Here is a 20,428-nt window from a genome sequence, read left to right as displayed (position 1 = left end):
TTCGAACCCAGGATCCTAGGATCCCAAGCCGGCACCCGAACCGCTAAGCCAACACCAGGCTCTTGAACTTACTTGGATGAATAATAATAACTAGCCGAAACCCGTGGAACATCCACGGAAGGGAGGATGTGGTGTATGGATAGAGTGTACCATTATGGATGGCATAGGGGATTTGCTTGTCCGAGTAAGAGTTAGGAAGAAAGATGAGAATGAAGAGTGCGTATATGAACAACGATCGCCGACACCGGCACAAATGCATGCTCTGGATTGTCCACTCAGTGGACGGCTTGCTTTTGCCTTCGCCTGTCCAATCAGCGGACGGCTTGCTTCGCCTTCGCCCAGCAGACGCCAATACGATGGCGTCGTATCGGCAGTTAATCGGATGCTTTTGGGCCCCAACGTCGGCTAATTCAGATTTTTCGAGTATGGCTGTACGTGATAAACAAAGAGCGCGGTTCGTAGATCGTAAATCCATTAGTGCCGTGGGCATCGGGTCACTGGGTGCGGCGTAAAAGGGATAACAAAGTCGAGTCCTTACGCTATTATTATATAGATTTTCAACAAATCCAAAAGGTCTCCTCCAAATTTTGCTCGTCACTTCTCCCACCGATGGAACCACCTGGAGGATGGTCTGTTTTACTCCTCCCTTCAGGTCTCCAATCAGGAAATGCATCACCACCTCATATCATCCACCATCCTGCCCATGATCTTTATTAGCCCCGTTAACTCTTTGTAATCCAACCCTCTTACTTGCTGGTTTCAATGTTTCCTCTAATCATCTCTCTTCACCTCCTGTTCATTTCTTCCCTTGCTGGTTGTGCCAAGTTGGTGCCACCACCCCGCACCCCGACGTCCGACCAATTCAACGTTGCCCTTCCCTGAACTTTGCTGTTGCAGATTAAAAAAGATTAACCTTTTAAAAACGATGGACAGGTTTGCCAATTTTCTCAAAGTGAAAGGAGCTATACCAGCAACTTCTCCACCTTGGGACAGAGTGACCACCTGTCCAGAAATGGGGTTTCGGCACAAACGTTCAAACTTTGTGAGAACACAGAACAGGCCGCTGCAGCAGCAACAACAACAACAACATCACCAACGCTTGCATGACGACAGTATCAAGGTCGTGAATTTATTTAACTTGCACAACCCCAATAAACAACGGGGCAAAATTCAGAACAATGGGATTTGAACAAGGAAACTGGAGAAAGTCAGATTTCCATGGGAACCTGAAGAAACTTGAACCAGGAAGGTGGGAGGAGATGGGTGAGGGATGGAAGGATAGAAGAAAACAGAGAGGTATTGGCCTGAAAGAATGTGATTGGAGATGAAAGAGCTCAGGTAGGTGTTGGAGCAAGGTGGAACAGGTTATCCAGGTGGCCAAGACATCTGGCGACCTCCGAGCACATGCAGGTGTAGGTGGTAAACGGACTGAGCACCATCGGACCCGTCGTTCACCACCAGGCGGAATCCATTCGACAACCCAAGCTTTTTTGCACACTTCTGTGCTACAACCATCATGTGACCCAGCAACTGCAATGCACACATATTCGGACTGGCACGATATACACAACAGGTGTACAGCTACGATAACACACAATCCTCAATCGCCGAATACATTTCACTAAAATATGTCAGTATGAAATGAGGAGAGAAATTACAAATTGCTTGGGCTCCAGGTAATGGTCTGGTCTTATTGGAGGTTCCTCAACGTCAGGTTACACCGCCTTCGACCTCAGTGTGGTTGCTGTCTGGGCAGCAGCTTCTGCACTATAAACAGATTGATGACACAGACAGACACACACTCACTCTCTCTCTCTCTCTCTCTCTCTCTCTCTTATGGGGTCAGCCAATGCGGAAGTTTGGCCCAAGTCTTCAACAAGCTGGCCAGCCAGGTCGATGTTCGGATGGAGCCAATCAGTTTGGCCAGGTAGCTGGCAATAACTCGCCCATCTTTCGCTAAAAACAGATATTTAATGGCCAACAGCTAATGCTCAAAAACAGGGCACCCAATTTAACATCCACCTGAGGGGCAGAACACTTCTTCCTGTGAAAAACGAATTCCCCAATGTAACGTGTGGTCAGAATCACACCCAAAATAGACCACTCAAAGATAGTGCGGCACTAAATCTGCACGACCCTGTCACACACACACACACACACACACACACACACACACACACACACACACACACACACACACACACACACACACTCACTCCTTACAGCAGCATCTCCATCTTGTGCTTTTGATAGGCAGGTGATGGGCTTGCGTGGAACCACCAGAAAGTGCACCGGTGCTTGTGGGGAGACATCTTTGAATGCCAAGCACTAGGTGGAGGGAGAGGGGGAAGGGAGAGGGGGAAGAGAGAGGGGGAAGAGAGAGGGGGAAGAGAGAGGGGGAAGAGAGAGGGGGAAGAGAGAGGGGGAAGAGAGAGGGGGAAGAGAGAGGGGGAAGAGAGAGGGGGAAGAGAGAGGGGGAAGAGAGAGGGGGAAGAGAGAGGGGGAAGAGAGAGGGGGAAGAGAGAGGGGGAAGAGAGAGGGGGAAGAGAGAGGGGGAAGAGAGAGGGGGAAGAGAGAGGGGGAAGAGAGAGGGGGAAGAGAGAGGGGGAAGAGAGAGGGGGATGAGAGAGGGGGATGAGAGAGGGGGATGAGAGAGGGGGATGAGAGAGGGGGATGAGAGAGGGGGATGAGAGAGGGGGAAGAGAGAGGGGGAAGAGAGAGGGGGGAGAGAGAGGGGGAAGAAAGAGGGGGAAGAAAGAGGGGGAAGAGAGAGGGGGAAGAGAGAGGGGGAAGAGAGAGGGGGAAGAGAGAAAAAATAAACAATAACAACGTGTCGGTCAATGTAGTGATGGGTGATGGGCTCAGTTGGGGGAACATGGTGTTGCAAGAGGAGTGGGTGGGGTTAGTGAAATGGGGTAAGGTGGGGAAGAGGGGTGGTGACCAAATTGAAGCTTGGTCAGGGTTTTTCATGATCTACACAGACCTTAAACAAGTGCAGATTACAGGAAGTTCAAAGGGAAGACAATTCACACAAACACATATACCAACGATCAGGTCGAGCATTAAACAATGCAAGGCCTCCGCAGGATATATAGATTACAGTAGATCTGAGAATGAATGATCGATAGAAAAAGTACATCTGAGCATGGACTCACTTACCGACACAGATTGAAACTAGAACGATATCATGGAAGACTGTGCGGTCCTGGCTTCACGTAGGCAGGATTTTGGATGTGAGGGATCTCTGGGTCGCTCCTGCGAGATCGATTGGCTATCTACGTGCCGCTGGTCTGTTCAACCAGAACTGAATGGGGCAACACAACAACTAGAACGGCACTCGGCAGAGCGCATACCTCCGCCAGGCTCAACAGTTACCGTTTTGTATCCCACCGATAGGCTGGATCTGGATTCAGACTTGAACCAAAATCGAATCGCTAATTGTTCTCGTTTCATCCAAATTTCATCCAAATCTCAATTTCAACTCATCCACCAAGTTTCATCCAAATCCATCCATAACTTTCAGATATCGTGCTTTGTATCAGTTTAGCCCGATCACTCAATGGTGAAGAATCACTTTTAAAATTCTATGATCTGGATCCAGATTCAAATCTTCACCAAAACTGAACCAATTCTTCCATGTCACACACCCAACCTGTCCACTTCACGTGGAACCAAGTTTTGTCAAATTCCGTCACAACTTTTTGAGATATTCTGCTATTTATCATTTTTTCTCCAATCTCTCAATGGTGAAGATTCATTTCTAAAATTATCGGATCCAGATCCTGATCCGGATCTTCACCAAAATCTAATCATTTTGTCGAGGTCACCTACCCACCATCACCAAATTTCATCCAAATCTGCCCACAACTTTTTGAGATATGTTGTTCACAAACGGACAAACAAGCAGACAGACAAAACAAGCAAACGGGACAAATGAAAAATCACTCGTAGAGTGACACTTAGCAAAACAGAACAAAGTACAATGGCACTCAGTAGAGCATCCTTTTGACCTCACAAATTATTAGTGGTTGAATTCAGTGACCTGATATACAAATTGTCTTCAAAGTTTAAGTTAATCGGATGAAAATTGACAATTTTAGAAATTTGGCCTATGTTGACCTTTTGGCCTATGTTGACCTCAAAAATAGTTGGTGCTTGGTTTCAGTAAACTGATATGCAAATCCTATTCAGATTTCAAGTCAATCAGATGAAAATTGAAGACTTTTGAAATTTGGAAAAAACGTGGTTGACCTTTGGCCTATGTTGACCTTTTGACCTCAAATATATAGAGTATTTTGTGGGACGACGAACTCTACCATTTTGTGAAGTTTCGTGAAGATCGGTTTAAAATTGTGACTTGTAGGCAAGTAGAAGTGAGCGGACAGACAAACATACAAATGAAAAATCACTCGTAGAGCGACACTCGGCAAAACAGAACAAAGTAGAATGGCACTCAGTAGAGCATCCTTTTAACCTGAAAAATAGTTGGTGGTTGAATTCAGTTGGCTGATATGAAAATCATATTCAAATGTCAAGTCAATCGGATTAAACAACAAGCAGACAGACAGACAAACAAGCAGACAGAGACAGACAAACAAGCAGACAGACAGCCAAACAAGCAGACAGACAGCCAAACAAGCAGACAGACAGCCAAACAAGCAGACAGACAGCCAAACAAGCAGACAGACAGCCAAACAAGCAGACAGACAGCCAAACAAGCAGACAGACAGCCAAACAAGCAGACAGACAGCCAAACAAGCAGACAGACAGCCAAACAAGCAGACAGACAGCCAAACAAGCAGACAGACAGCCAAACAAGCAGACAGACAGCCAAACAAGCAGACAGACAGCCAAACAAGCAGACAGACAGCCAAACAAGCAGACAGACAGCCAAACAAGCAGACAGACAGCCAAACAAGCAGACAGACAGCCAAACAAGCAGACAGACAGCCAAACAAGCAGACAGACAGCCAAACAAGCAGACAGACAGCCAAACAAGCAGACAGACAGCCAAACAAGCAGACAGACAGCCAAACAAGCAGACAGACAGCCAAACAAGCAGACAGCCAAACAAGCAGACAGCCTAACAAGCAGACAGCCTAACAAGCAGACAGACAGCCAAACAAGCAGACAGACAGCCAAACAAGCAGACAGACAGAGACAGCCAAACAAGCAGACAGACAGAGACAGACAAACAAGCAGACAGACAGAGACAGACAAACAAGCAGACAGAGACAGACAAACAAGCAGACAGAGACAGACAAACAAGCAGACAGACAAACAAGCAGACAGACAGAGACAGACAAACAAGCAGACAGAGACAGACAAACAAGCAGACAGAGACAGACAAACAAGCAGACAGACAGACAAACAAGCAGACAGACAGCCAAACAAGCAGACAGACAGCCAAACAAGCAGACAGACAGCCAAACAAGCAGACAGACAGCCAAACAAGCAGACAGACAGCCAAACAAGCAGACAGACAGCCAAACAAGCAGACAGACAGCCAAACAAGCAGACAGACAGCCAAACAAGCAGACAGACAGCCAAACAAGCAGACAGACAGCCAAACAAGCAGACAGACAGCCAAACAAGCAGACAGCCAAACAAGCAGACAGCCTAACAAGCAGACAGCCTAACAAGCAGACAGACAGCCAAACAAGCAGACAGACAGCCAAACAAGCAGACAGACAGAGACAGCCAAACAAGCAGACAGACAGAGACAGACAAACAAGCAGACAGACAGAGACAGACAAACAAGCAGACAGAGACAGACAAACAAGCAGACAGAGACAGACAAACAAGCAGACAGACAAACAAGCAGACAGACAGAGACAGACAAACAAGCAGACAGAGACAGACAAACAAGCAGACAGAGACAGACAAACAAGCAGACAGAGACAGACAAACAAGCAGACAGACAGACAAACAAGCAGACAGACAGCCAAACAAGCAGACAGACAGCCAAACAAGCAGACAGACAGCCAAACAAGCAGACAGACAGCCAAACAAGCAGACAGACAGCCAAACAAGCAGACAGACAGCCAAACAAGCAGACAGACAGAGACAGCCAAACAAGCAGACAGACAGACAGACAAACAAGCAAACAGACAAACAAGCAGACAGAGACAAACAAGCAGACAGAGACAGACAAACAAGCAGACAGAGACAGACAAACGAGCAGACAGAGACAGACAAACAAGCAGACAGAGACAGACAAACAAGCAGAGACAGACAAACAAGCAGACAGACAGACAGACAAGCAGACAGACAGACAGACAAGCAGACAGACAGACAAACAAGCAGACAGACAGACAAACAAGCAGACAGACAGACAAACAAGCAGACAGACAGACAAACAAGCAGACAGACAGACAAACAAGCAGACAGACAGACAAACAAGCAGACAGACAGACAAACAAGCAGACAGACAGACAAACAAGCAGACAGACAGACAAACAAGCAGACAGACAGACAAACAAGCAGACAGACAGACAAACAAGCAGACAGACAGACAAACAAGCAGACAGACAGGCAAACAAGCAGACAGACAGAGATAGACAAACAAGCAGAGACAGACAGACAGCCAAACAACCAGACAGAGACAGACAAACAAGCAGACAGACAGACAGACAAACAAGCAGACAGACAGACAAACAAGCAGACAGAGACAGACAAACAAGCAGACACAAGAACAACAACAACAACAACAACAACAACAACAACAACAACAACAACAACAACAAGTATTTTAGGCCATTTTCCCTGCTAGAGCGGGGGTTAGCCTTGCGGTCCCCATGACAATCTTCTCCATCTTGCCCTATTTCCTGCATCTCTCCTTGTTAACCCCCTTGCCTGCACCTCCTCCCCGACCATCCCCAGCCAAGTCCCTCTCGGTCCTCCCCACCCTCCACCCTCCACATCCATCTCCATCACTCCCCTCAACCAGCCACCCCCATACTTCCTCAACACACGACCAAACCGTCTCAACCCGCTTCTCCCCACAGCATCCACCACAGGCTCCATTCCCATCATCCGTCCTCCTCCCTCTCAACTACACTCCACACATCCACCGACCCACCCGCACCTCCACCCCTCCAGCCCTCGCCGCCGCCCCACGTTCACCACCCATGTCTCGCTCCCATAAACCACAACACCCCTCACACATGCAGCACACACCTCCCCCCCCAACCCCAACGACACTCCCCTCCTCGTCAGCACGCCACCCAGCTCCCGAAACTTCCTCCATGCACATCCCACCCGAGCAACCGTTGCCGAGTCCGATCCACCCTCTCCACTCAGCATGTCTCCGAGGTAGCAAAATGTTTTCACACCATCCAGCCCCACGCCATCTCCAAGATCCAACTCAACACCTCCTCCCTCTGCGCACACCCCACACCTGAATGTAGCTGCCACACCGGCCAACGACCCTCTCAAACCACCACATCCTTGATGAACCCACTCAGCACACACCGAATGGAATTCACTCCGACCCCCCCCCGCACACAGCACACACCGAATGGAATTCACTCCGACCCCCCCCCCCCCCCCCGCACACAGCACACGGCCACCCCCTCCACCCCACCACACGCTCCACCACCCGCCATCACCCTCGTCCCTCCGACATTCACCCTCAGACCCTTCGTCTCCAGACACTCGCCCCACCCGTTCATCTTCTCCTTCAGTCCATCCACACCCTCCGCAATCAACACCAGACCATCTGCACACAACAACTCCCATGGTAAACCCCCCTCCACGCCCTGAGCCAGCACCTCCACCACAGCCACAAACAGTAGTGGATTCAGCACCGACCCCCGATGCACCCCCACCTCAAACCCACCACCGCTCCCACCCCTCGTCCCCACAGCTGTGCGCGCTCCCCTGTACACCGCCATCACCACTCCGACCAACCACCCCCCACCCCAAACGTCCTCAATGCCCATGCCACCACCCCACGCGGAACCCCATCGAATGCCCTGTCCAGATCAACAAACCCAAGAAACAACCTCCTCCTCCCCTCCATACACCTCTCCCGCAACCGCCCCACAACAAAAAGCGCGTCTGTCGTTCCTCCCTCCCCGGCACAAACCCAAACTGCATTTCGTCGATCTTCACCTTCTTCCTTATCCTCCTCTCCAACACCCTTTCCAATACCTTCATTCCATGCTCCAATAACGTTGTCGCTCGATACAAGCCACAGTCCAGAGGGTCACCTTTCCCCTTGTATAGAGGGACGAGGGTACTCAGCTCCCAATCCACTGGAATGCGGCCTTCTTTCACCACCAGACCGCAGATCCCTGCCACCCTCTCCACACCCCAACCTCCCGCCGCCGCCAACACACCTCCCACAACTCCCGTCGGCCCCCCCGCCCCTCCACTCCACTCCACTCCCCATCGCTTCCTCAACTTCCCTCCCGGCCCGGCCAGGGCCAGCCCCTCTGCCGGCCCCAAAACTGGGCCACTGTCCACGTTGCCATCCCATTCATTCTCTGCATCCAACAGTATCTCCATATATCTCCTCCATCTTTCCTTAATTCCATCTGGGCCCACAACGACCCGTCCCACCCCATCCCCCAAGCAACTCACCCCCATAACATCACACCCCTCGCTATCTGCTTTGCAATCCCGAACACCGCTCTCTGACCCTCCTCCAAACCCAAGCGCTCTCCTAACACCCTCCCACATGCCTCCCGCGCCTTCGCCACCTCCCTCTTTGCAGCCTTCCCGGCCACCCCACAACTTTCATGCTCTGCCCCCTCTGCCCCCATACCCCTCGCCCCCAGCCACTCCCCGAACCCCCCCCCCCCCTCCTCTCGTCTCTCCCCTCTCCAACCCCATCATCCCACCACCATGCCTCCGAGTGCCCCGGCGGTCCCTCCGTCCATCCACACACCCCACCAACAACGGCAAAGACAAACTAGCAGACAGAGACAGACAAACAAGCAGACAGAGACAGACAAACAAGCAGACAGAAAGACAAACAAGCAGACAGAAAGACAAACAAGCAGAAAGACAAACAAGCAGACAGACAAACAAGCAGACAGACAAACAAGCAGACAGACAAACAAGCAGACAGACAAACAAGCAGACAGACAAACAAGCAGACAGACAGACAAACAAGCATACAGACAGACAAACAAGCATACAGACAGACAAACAAGCAGACAGAGACAAACAAGCATACAGACAGACAAACAAGCAGACAGAGACAAACAAGCAGACAGACAGACAGACAAACAAGCAGACAGACAAACAAGCAGACAGACAAACAAGCAGACAGACAGACAGACAAGCAGACAGACAAACAAGCAGACAGACAAACAAGCAGACAGACAAACAGACAGACAAACAAGCAGACAGACAAACAAGCAGACAGACAAACAAGCAGACAGACAAGCAGACAAACAAGCAGACAGACAGACAAATGAAAAATCGGTCAGAGACCGAGGACTTGCCTGAGTTTACTTTTTTATCGGCTATTTAGGACAAATATGGCGGCTGAACCACGTGACTGATGACGTCATCTAACATATTTTATTCCCCATGGAGAGTTCTTTACAATGAGCCATGTCTCAATTTTTTCTATTCAGCACTTTCAGAGATATGGAGCATGGAGGTGCAACGTTTTTCGGTTTTTCCAATATGGCGGCCGAACCACGTGACCGATGACGTCATCATTAACATATTTTATTCCCCATGGAGAGTTCTTTACAATGAGCCATGTCTCAAAAAAATTTCTATTCAGCACTTTCGGAGATATGGAGGTGCAAATTTTTTCGGGTTTTCCAAGATGGCGGCCGAACCACGTGACCGATGACGTCATCAATTTGGGCACAGTCTATTCCCGGGCAAGACAAATACGTGTGCAAAGTTTGGTGATTGTCCATGCAACGGTGTAGACATAGTGCTGCAAACAGACGGACAAACAGATGAAAAATCGGTCAGAGAACAAGGACTTGCCGGAATTTTCTTTTTTATCGGCCATTTAGGACAAATATGGCGGCCGAACCACGTGACCGATGACGTCATCATTAACATATTTTATTCCCCATGGAGAGTTCTTTACAATGAGCCATGTCTCAATTTTTTCTATTCAGCACTTTCAGAGATATGGAGGTGCAAAGTTTTTCGGTTTTTCCAAGATGGCGGCCGAACCACGTGACCGATGGCGTCATCATTAACATATTTTATTACCCATGGAGAGTTCTTTACAATGAGCCATGTCTCAATTTTTTCTGTTCAGCACTTTCAGAGATATGGAGGTGCAAATTTTTTCGGTTTTTCCAAGATGGCGGCCGAACCACTTGACCGATGACGTCATCAATTGGGCACAGTCTATTCCAGGGCAAGACAAATACGTGTGCAATGTTTGGTGATTCTCCGTGCAACGGTGTAGACGTAGTGCTGCAAACAGACAGACAGACAAATAGACAAACACACAGACAAACGAACAGATCAACGTACTTGCCGGAATATTTTCCGGCAAGTAACAAGTAGACAGACAAACAAGCAGACAGACAAACAAGCAGACAGACAAACAAGCAGACAGAGACAAACAAGCAGACAGAGACAAACAGGCACACAGACAGACAAACAAGCAGACAGAGACAGACAAGCAAACAAACAAGCAGACAAACAAACAAGCAAACAAGCAAGAAGACGTCATGCGGAGCACGATACTTGCAAAATCCCCCCCCCCCCCCCCAAAGAAAAAAAAATTCCATTGATACAGCAAATTGTTCATTTCATCAAGATAAAAATTGACAATCTTGATCAAAGCTCAGGTCAATAGGAAGAAAAGTGATGATTTTCAGATGAAAAATGATGATTTTGGAAGGTTGACCTTGAGTTGACCTTTTGACCTCAAAAATAGTTAGTTCCCCTATTTCGTGACTCAATGTGCAAATGCTGTTCAATTTTCAAGTCAATCGGATGAAAATTGAGGATTTTTGAAACTTGGCCTATGCGGACCTCAAAAATACTTGGTGGTTGAATTCAGTGACCAGAAATGCAAGTCCTCTTCAAATTTCAAGTCAATTGGATGAAAATTGAGGATTTTAGAAATTTGGCCTATGTTGACCTTTTGGCCTGTGTTGACCTTTTGACCCCAAAAACAATAGACTTCTTGCTTTTCACCAACTCTACCATTTGATGAAGTTTCGTGAAGATCGGTTGAAAATTGTGACCTGTAGGCCGGTGACAGACAAACAGACAGAACCACAAATGCAACCGGCCAATATACTTGAAAAATCTTCGATTTTGCAAGTAACAAGCAGACAGACAGACAGGTGTGAAAAACATAACCTCCATCCATCTTGGATGGCGAAGGTAATAACCTCTCTCTTGTCTCTTCAGGAAGGGCGAGGACAACAAGACAGAGTGTGCCGGAGCACGAGTAAAAGTGAGCAGAATGAGGGCGTGAGTAAAGTTAGTGAGGGGAGGGGAGGCTGTGGGTGAGTAAAGATGAGCAGTGTAAGGTGAGGGAGTGTACTGTAAGTGTTTGAATTAACACAGACAGCACGTTCACACCTTTGAGAATTGGACAATCTGAAAAAAATCAAAACATCCATAAGCCAGTCAGAGATCCCACACACCCATATCCAAACCCACAACTACCCACCATTATCTCTATGTCTGCGTACCCCTCCATCCCCACTACTTCCCAAGTACATAACCAATTCCATTTAAACCTATCTACGGTCGGTCCTTGCTCCGACCACCTACCCTGGAGGACCATTCCGTGTGTGAAGCAGTGTACCCCTGCACCTTCATTCACAGCTTGATGGAGTACCGCTCTCCCTTTTGGGCTGGTGCCCCTGCTTCACATTTTCCCTTCTTGATGCCATGGAAAGCAACATCATTCGGATCTGCCACAACGAAGCGGATGATCTCGACCTGTTCCTCTCACATCGCAGACAGGTTCGTGGCCTCCATCTCTGTGTTCTACCGACCCGGGTTTGGTCTTGTACCCTCGACCCTCGCTTGGCTCCATCCCTCCCAGTTTTCTGCTGGACACAGCCTGCCGGTAACCCACTCTTCTTGTAAAACTCCCAAAATCCAGGCTCACTACTCACCTCCACTCTTTTCTCTCCCACAGAAACAACTTACCCAGTCAGTTCAGTCCCATCCCTCCAGGTCTTCGAGACAGCTGTTCACCACTACCCCAGGTCTTCGAAACAGCTGTTCACCACTACCCCAGGTCTTCGAGCGAGCTGTTCACCACTACCCCAGGTCTTCGAGCCAGCTGTTCACCACAACCCCAGGTCTTCGAGCCAGCTGTTCACCACTACCCCAGGTCTTCGAGACAGCTGTTCACCACCACCCCACGTCTTCGAGACAGCTGTTCACCACTACCCCAGGTCTTCGAGACAGCTATTCAACACTACCCCAGGTCTTCAAGACAGCTGTTCACCACTACCCCAGGTCTTTGAGACAGCTGTTCACCACTACCCCAGGTCTTCGAGCCAGCTGTTCAACACTACCCCAGGTCTTCGAGCCAGCTGTTCACCACTACACCAGGTCTTCGAGCCAGCTGTTCACCACTACCCCAGGTCTTCGAGCCAGCTGTTCACCACTACCCCAGGTCTTCGAGACAGCTGTTCACCGCTACCCCAGGTCTTCGAGCCAGCTGTTCACCACTACCCCAGGTCTTCGAGACAGCTGTTCAACACTACCCCAGGTCTTCGAGACAGCTGTTCAACACTACCCCAGGTCTTCGAGACAGCTATTCACCACTACACCAGGTCTTCGAGCCAGCTGTTCACCACCACCCCAGGTCTTCGAGACAGCTGTTCAACACTACCCCAGGTCTTCGAGACAGCTGTTCACCACTACCCCAGGTCTTCGAGACAGCTGTTCACCACTACCCCAGGTCTTCGAGACAGCTGTTCACCACTACCCCAGGTCTTCGAGACAGCTGTTCACCACTACCCCAGGTCTTCGAGACAGCTGGTCACCACCACCCCAGGTCTTCGAGCCAGCTGTTCATCACCACCCCAGGTCTTCGAGCCAGCTGTTCACCACTACCCCAGGTCTTCGAGCCAGCTGTTCACCACTACCCCAGGTCTTCGAGCCAGCTGTTCACCACTACCCCAGGTCTTCGAGACAGCTGTTCAACACTACCCCAGGTCTTCGAGACAGCTGTTCACCACTACCCCAGGTCTTCGAGACAGCTGTTCACCACCACCCCAGGTCTTCGAGACAGCTGTTCACCACCACCCCAGGTCTTCGAGACAGCTGTTCACCACTACCCCAGGTCTTCGAGACAGCTGTTCAACACTACCCCTGGTCTTCGAGACAGCTGTTCACCACTACCCCAGGTCTTCGAGACAGCTGTTCACCACTACCCCAGGTCTTCGAGACAGCTGTTCACCACTACCCCAGGTCTTCGAGACAGCTGGTCACCACCACCCCAGGTCTTCGAGCCAGCTGTTCACCACTACCCCAGGTCTTCGAGCCAGCTGTTCAACACTACCCCAGGTCTTCGAGCCAGCTGTTCACCACTACCCCAGGTCTTCGAGCCAGCTGTTCACCACTACCCCAGGTCTTCGAGCCAGCTGTTCACCACTACCCCAGGTCTTCGAGACAGCTGTTCACCACTACCCCAGGTCTTCGAGCCAGCTGTTCACCACTATCCCAGGTCTTCGAGCCAGCTGTTCACCACTACCCCAGGTCTTCGAGCGAGCTGTTCACCCCTACCCCAGGTCTTCGAGCCAGATGTTCACCACTACCCCAGGTCTTCGAGACAGCTGTTCACCACCACCCCAGGTCTTCGAGACAGCTGTTCACCACCACCCCAGGTCTTCGAGACAGCTGTTCACCACTATCCCAGGTCTTCGAGACAGCTGTTCACCACTATCCCAGGTCTTCGAGACAGCTGTTCACCACTATCCCAGGTCTTCGAAACAGCTGTTCACCACTATCCCAGGTCTTCGAAACAGCTGTTCACCACTATCCCAGGTCTTCGAGCGAGCTGTTCACCACTACCCCAGGTCTTCGAGCCAGATGTTCACCACTACCCCAGGTCTTCGAGACAGCTGTTCACCACCACCCCAGGTCTTCGAGACAGCTGTTCACCACCACCCCAGGTCTTCGAGCGAGCTGTTCACCACTACCCCAGGTCTTCGAGCCAGCTGTTCACCACTACCCCAGGTCTTCGAGCCAGCTGTTCACCCCTACCCCAGGTCTTCGAGACAGCTGTTCACCACCACCCCAGGTCTTCGAGACAGCTGTTCACCACCACCCCAGGTCTTCGAGACAGCTGTTCACCACCACCCCAGGTCTTCGAGACAGCTGTTCACCACCACCCCAGGTCTTCGAGACAGCTGTTCACCACCACCCCAGGTATTCGAGACAGCTGTTCACCACTATCCCAGGTCTTCGAAACAGCTGTTCACCACTATCCCAGGTCTTCGAAACAGCTGTTCACCACTATCCCAGGTCTTCGAAACAGCTGTTCACCACTATCCCAGGTCGTCGAAACAGCTGTTCACCACTATCCCAGGTCTTCGAAACAGCTGTTCACCACTACCCCCAGGCCATCCCACATTCATATTTATCATCTCTTCTGCCCTCAATGTCCCCTTTCCCAAACACTCCCTTTTTCCAGGTTATAAGTTGATTTGTTTCTTTTCTGTTTTATCCCCACTTTTTTCGCCTCTTCTTCTTCGTCTGCTTTCCACTTTCATGCAGATGGTGTGCAGCTTATTCACCCCCATGTCATGTGTCCCCTTAATCATCATCTTGTGGCGGACACAAAAGCCCACTGGCGTGGTGACATCATTCCACGCACCAAGTGGGCGGTGGCCACGCCCGAGGGGTAGGCGTGGCCTCATGATATACACCGGGCGACCAGCCCCTGAGCATTTCAGTGTTACAGTGTAGTCTTACAATAAAGACGTTTATATGTTACCGCTTGTCCGCTTCCTCCTTGCTCACAAGCAGCGCGCGTAACGCCGCGCTTTACTGGTGACCCTCGACGTTGGATCTGCCGGAGCGATCCTTCCACACGCGACGCCATCGCCATGGCCGCCTTCGTCAAACTTCCGGAATTTTGGGAGGCTCAGGCCGAAGTCTGGTTCGTCCAGGCCGAAGCCCAATTTCAGCTTCGGCACCTCACCGGCGATGACACGCGCTACTGCCACGTCGTCGCCTCCCTCGGGCCCGGCACGGCCGCTCGAGTTGTGTCCGTCCTTCGCCACCCACCGGACGGCCACAAGTACGAGGCACTCAAGCGGCTACTCCTAGCCACGTTCAGCCTCACGGACGACGCACGGGCCGACCGCCTCCTGGATCTCCCCGAGCTCGGTGAGACGCGCCCGTCGGTCCGAATGGACCATATGCTGTCACTGTTGGGCGACGAAGCCCCCGGTTCGCTATTCCGGGCGCTTTTCCGTCGCCAACTTCCAGCGCAGGTTCGCCTCGCGTTGGCCGGGACCGGGCTAACGGAACCCCGAGCATTGGCGGCCGAGGCGGACAAGTAGTTCGCCGCTTCGGACACGCGGGCGAGCGTTGGCGTGGCCGTCACGGCCTTCGACGCTGATGTTCCACAGCATCATCTTCTACAGCACGCTGAAGTTCAGCAGCATGCTGATACGCACCTCGTGAACGCCGCCACGCCCCGCCCACCGCCGCGGCGAAAACCGCCACCGCGGGGAAACCCGTCGACTCCACCGGCCTGGCGGAGCCAGCCGCGCTCCTCCAGCTCCACCACCTGGTGCTGGTTCCACGCCAAGTTCGGCCACGAAGCTCGGCGGTGTCATCCGCCGTGCTCCTTCAACGGGTCGGGAAAAGGCCCGGGCCGGCGCTCAATTGTGGCGATGAGCGCCGGCCGTTCGAGCAGCCTGCTGTTCATAACGGACACCTTCTCCGGGCGCCGTTACCTGTGCGACACGGGAGCACAGGCGAGTGTCATTCCCGCCGGCACGTCAGACAAGCACGCCGCGGGTGGGGGCCCCGCGCTGCTTGCCGCGAACGGGACGCCCATCCGTACGTACGGAAAACGCTGCCTCTCTCTCTGCGGTTTGGAGGGCAGGTTTTCCGATGGACGTTCGTCACCGCCGACGTGCCCATGGCACTGCTTGGCGCGGACTTCCTGTGCGCTAATGGGCTCCTGGTCGACGTCAAGCGCAGACGGCTTGTCCAGGCCGAGACGTTCAGCTCGCTCGCATGTGCGTTGCCCAGCTCAACGAGCGGCTTGCCAAGCGGCTTGCCGAACGATTCGGTTCCGGCCACGTTGGTCTGTACGCTTCCGGCAGCGGACGCATTCACCCGCCTCCTCGCCGGCTTCCCGGCCCTCACGCGGCCCACCTTCTCGGCGGGGGCCGTCAAGCACGGGGTGGCCCATCACATCCCCACCGTCGGGCCACCGGTCTACACCCGGGCACGCCGCCTCGAGCCGACGAAGCTGGCGGTGGCAAAAGCGGAGTTTGCTACCCTGGAGCGACTCGGCATCGTTCGGCGCTCAGAGAGCGCTTGGGCGTCGCCGCTGCACATCGTGCCGAAGCCCGGCAGGGGATGGCGACCGTGCGTGGACTATCGCCGTCTCAATGACGCCACGACTCCCGACCGCTACCCCGTCCCCCACATTCAGGACTTTTCCGCCCGTTTGGCGGGCAGGTCCTTCTTCTCGAAGGTGGACCTCATGCGCGGCTACCATCAGGTCCCCGTCAGGCCGGAGGACGTCCCGAAGACGGCGGTCATCACGCCATTCGGACTCTTCGAGTTCCTGCGCATGCCCTTCGGTCTGAAGAATGCGGCTCAGGCGTTCCAGCGACTGATGGACAGCGTCCTGCGCGACTTGGATTTTGTCTACGTCTACCTGGACGATATCCTCGTCGCCAGCGCGTCCCGCGAAGAGCACCTACGCCACCTCCGCACGCTCTTCGAACGCCTGGGCCAGCATGGCCTGATTGTGAACCCCGCAAAGTGCCGGTTCGGCGCCGCCACAATCGATTTTCTGGGGCACCGTGTCACCAGGCACGGAGCCGTCCCCCTGCCGGCCAAGGTGGAGGCGGTGAAGGGGTTTCCGCGCCCCCGCACGATCAGAGGGCTGCAGGAGTTCCTGGGCATGGTGAACTTTTACCATCGGTTCCTGCCCCGTATCGCCCAGCTCCTGCGCCCCCTGCACGAAGCTCTCCGAGGTAAGCCGGGCAAAGGCGACGTTACCTGGACCGAGCAGATGGACACGGCGTTCACGGGCGCGAAGCTCGCCTTGGCTAACGCCACCATGCTCGCGCACCCGGCGCCCGATGCACCGATCGCCCTCACCACCGATGCCTCGGACTACGCGGTGGGCGCGGTGCACGAGCAATGGGTGCGTGGAGCTTGGCAACCGCTGGCGTTCTTTAGCCGGCAGCTTCGCCCGCCCGAACGCCGTTACAGTACCTTCGACCGCGAGTTGCTCGGACTTCACTTGGCGGTCAGGCACTTCCGCCATCTGCTCGAGGGCCGGGCGTTCACTGCCTTCGTCGACCACAAGCCGCTGATCTTCGCGATGGGCAAGGTCACCGAGCCGTGGTCGGCCCGGCAGCAGCGTCACCTCTCGGCCGTGTCCGAGTACACGACGGACATCCAGCACGTCGCGGGGAAGGACAACCCGGTGGCGGATTGCCTTTCCCGGGCCGTCGCCCACGCAGTCCACCTCGGCATCGACTATGCCCGGATGGCAGCGGACCAGGCCGCTGACCCCGACGTCCAGGCCTTGCGGACCGCCGTCACGGGCCTCCGCGTCACCGAGGTGCCGTTCGACGGCGCGGGCGCGGCCCTCTTGTGCGACGTCTCCCTCGGGCGTCCTCGCCCCATTGTGCCCGCGGGCTGGCAGCGCCAGGTGTTTGACGCCATCCACGGCCTGTCCCACCCGGGCGCGAGGGCCTCCCAAAGGCTGATCGCCGACAAGTTCGTCTGGCATGGCCTCCGGAAGGCCGTCCGCGGCTGGGCCAGGACATGCCTCGCGTGCCAGCGCGCCAAGGTGCACCGGCACACCCAGGCCCCGTTGGCCCCGTTCACGGTGCCGGAACGCCGGTTTGACCACGTCCACGTGGACCTGGTGGGACCTCTGCCCCCCTCGCGGGGTTTCACCCACGTCCTCACCATGGTGGACCGCACCACCCGGTGGCCGGAGGCCGTGCCCTTGGCGTCGACAACGGCGGCCGATGTCGCGCAGGCTTTCATCGCCACCTGGGTCGCCCGGTTCGGCGCCCCCTCAGACATCTCATCCGACCGCGGCCCCCAGTTCACCTCGGAGCTCTGGGGGGCGGTTGCGCAGGGGCTCGGGGTCCGGCTGCACCGAACCACGGCCTACCACCCCCAGGCTAACGGCCTGTGTGAGCGATTTCACCGCTCATTGAAGGCCGCGCTCCGGGCCACCCTCCGCGACGGCGGCTGGGTCGACAGGCTCCCCTGGGTCCTGCTGGGCCTCCGGACGGCGCCCAAGGAGGACCTGCGCGCATCCGCGGCGGAGTTGGTCTTCGGGCAACCGCTGCGGGTGCCGGGCGAGTTCCTCCCCGACTCCACGGCACCATGGTCCGCGGCACAGCAGCGCTCCGCTCTGCAAGAGACCGCCCAGAGGTTCGCCCCGGTGCCAACGGCATGCCACGGGCACCCACCGACGCACGTCGCCCCGGAGCTTCGCACGGCGGAGTACGTCTTCGTCCGCCACGATGCCCATCGGACACCACTGCGGCCCCCGTACGACGGGCCTTTCCGCGTGCTGGAGACCGGGGCGAAGCACTTCACCCTGGACATCGGCGGTACTCCTGACCGCGTTTCGGTAGACCGCCTCAAGCCGGCCCACCTCGATGTGGACCATCCACCGCCAGTGGCCCGACCCCCACGTCGGGGCCGCCCTCCTGCGGGCGGACCCCCGGCACCGCCCAGCCCCGCCGCCACGCCGCCCCCCGGTCCTGCACCCATCCCAGGGGCAGCCAGGGGCATCCCACCTGGCATCCCTGCACCCCGGACGCCGCCGATCGCCAGGGGGCGCTTCGGCCGGGTCATTCGTCTGCCCCGCAAACTGGCCCTCCAGGTGCGCGGGAATTCTGGGGGGGCGCGTGTGGCGGACACAAAAGCCCACTGGCGTGGTGACATCATTCCACGCACCAAGTGGGCGGTGGCCACGCCCGAGGGGTAGGCGTGGCCTCATGATATACACCGGGCGACCAGCCCCTGAGCATTTCAGTGTTACGGTGTAGTCTTACAATAAAGACGTTTATATGTTACCGCTTGTCCGCTTCCTCCTTGCTCACAAGCAGCGCGCGTAACGCCGCGCTTTAATCTCCCCTTAATCTCCCTCTCACGTTTACCCTGCTGCTGGTGTTTCCCCTTTACATTTTGTTCCCTTCCCTTCTGCTTTTCCATGAGCATCGACCATGTATACAAAAAGTACCCCACGCATGGCCTTCTTGTCCTCATTCGCACTTTCATGCCATGACAACAAACTCCTGTCAAAGTTAAAGTTCTCCCACTACTCACCTGCTCATCCTCGTACACAACATCTGCAGGAATCTCTTTCCTGATGATTTTACCGAAAATAGTGTCTGCAGCAGGTGCTGCAACCTGCGCTTTCTCCACCTCACTCGCCATGTTACACGATGATCCGAATTTGTTCCCTCTTCTTCTTCTTATTTGCTCTCTTTATTCTTCTTCTTCTTCTTCTTACCGTCACCTTCTTCATCCTCTTCGTACTCTTATTCTTCCAAAGTCTCCTTCAATATTCTTTTTACAACCTACATATACAATATTTTATTATTCTTATTGTAATATTAATAAATCTTATGAATATTAATTCCCGCCTCGAGTATTTGATTTTCTCCTCATCTCTACACGTCCACAAAAAAATACTCTTTTCTCTTCCTATTTTTTTCAGTTTAAACGCACCGGTATGTACATAATAAATAGATTTACTCTCTTTTCTTGAATGAGTACGACAATAATTTAATGACTTAAAAAGAAATAAAAAGTCATCCAAACTCTGGAAATTTTTGGCCGACATTCGGGTCAAATCGTGAAGTAAATCCGTCCACATCCTGTTTCCGCACTGGATATAGTGTTCTTTTTGTTCCTGTCGCATTCCTATTAATTTCCCGAATAAACGGCGTGTAAAATATATTAAATACACCGAAGCCACGACGTTCATGTTTGAAGTTTTGTTAATTCCGCACAAGGTGTTTTAAGAGTAGTAAGATGGCGAAAGGTTTTTGGGGAGTATTAAGATGGCGAAGCGGTTTCAAGGGGAGTAGTAAGATGGCGAAACGTTTTTGGGGAGAGTAGTAAGATGGTGGAAGGTTTTTTGGGGGTAGTAGTAAGATGGCGGTAGGTTTTTTTTGAGAGTAGTAAGAGGGCAGAAGGGTTTCTTGGGAGAGTAGTAAGATGGCGAACCTTTTTTGGGGGAGTAGTAATAAGGCGGAAGGTTTTTTTGGGAGTTGTAAGA

At 53.2% G+C, this 20,428-nt stretch overlaps 2 protein-coding genes across 2 annotated transcripts in view; one reads left to right on the top strand and one right to left on the bottom strand.

Annotated features, from left to right (window-relative positions):
* The window catches only part of SUB1 (SUB1 regulator of transcription), a 991,845-nt gene that overhangs the window by 694,246 nt on the left and 277,171 nt on the right, over window positions 1-20,428 (top strand). The gene's annotated exons all lie outside the window — the stretch shown is intronic.
* On the bottom strand, window positions 1,095-19,650 carry HINT1 (histidine triad nucleotide binding protein 1). Its single transcript, XM_078772940.1, has 3 exons — window positions 19,471-19,650; window positions 2,224-2,328; window positions 1,095-1,530 (listed from the first exon to the last, which is right to left on the bottom strand). The coding sequence occupies exons 1-3, from the start codon at window positions 19,579-19,581 to the stop codon at window positions 1,366-1,368; spliced, it is 381 nt and encodes a 126-aa protein (XP_078629066.1). The 5' UTR covers window positions 19,582-19,650; the 3' UTR covers window positions 1,095-1,365.

The sequence above is a fragment of the Myxine glutinosa genome, chromosome 2 (assembly GCF_964187855.1).
Source record: "Myxine glutinosa chromosome 2, kmMyxGlut1.1, whole genome shotgun sequence".
Lineage (NCBI taxonomy): Eukaryota > Metazoa > Chordata > Myxini > Myxiniformes > Myxinidae > Myxine > Myxine glutinosa.
This window is presented reverse-complemented; position numbering and strand designations above follow the sequence as displayed.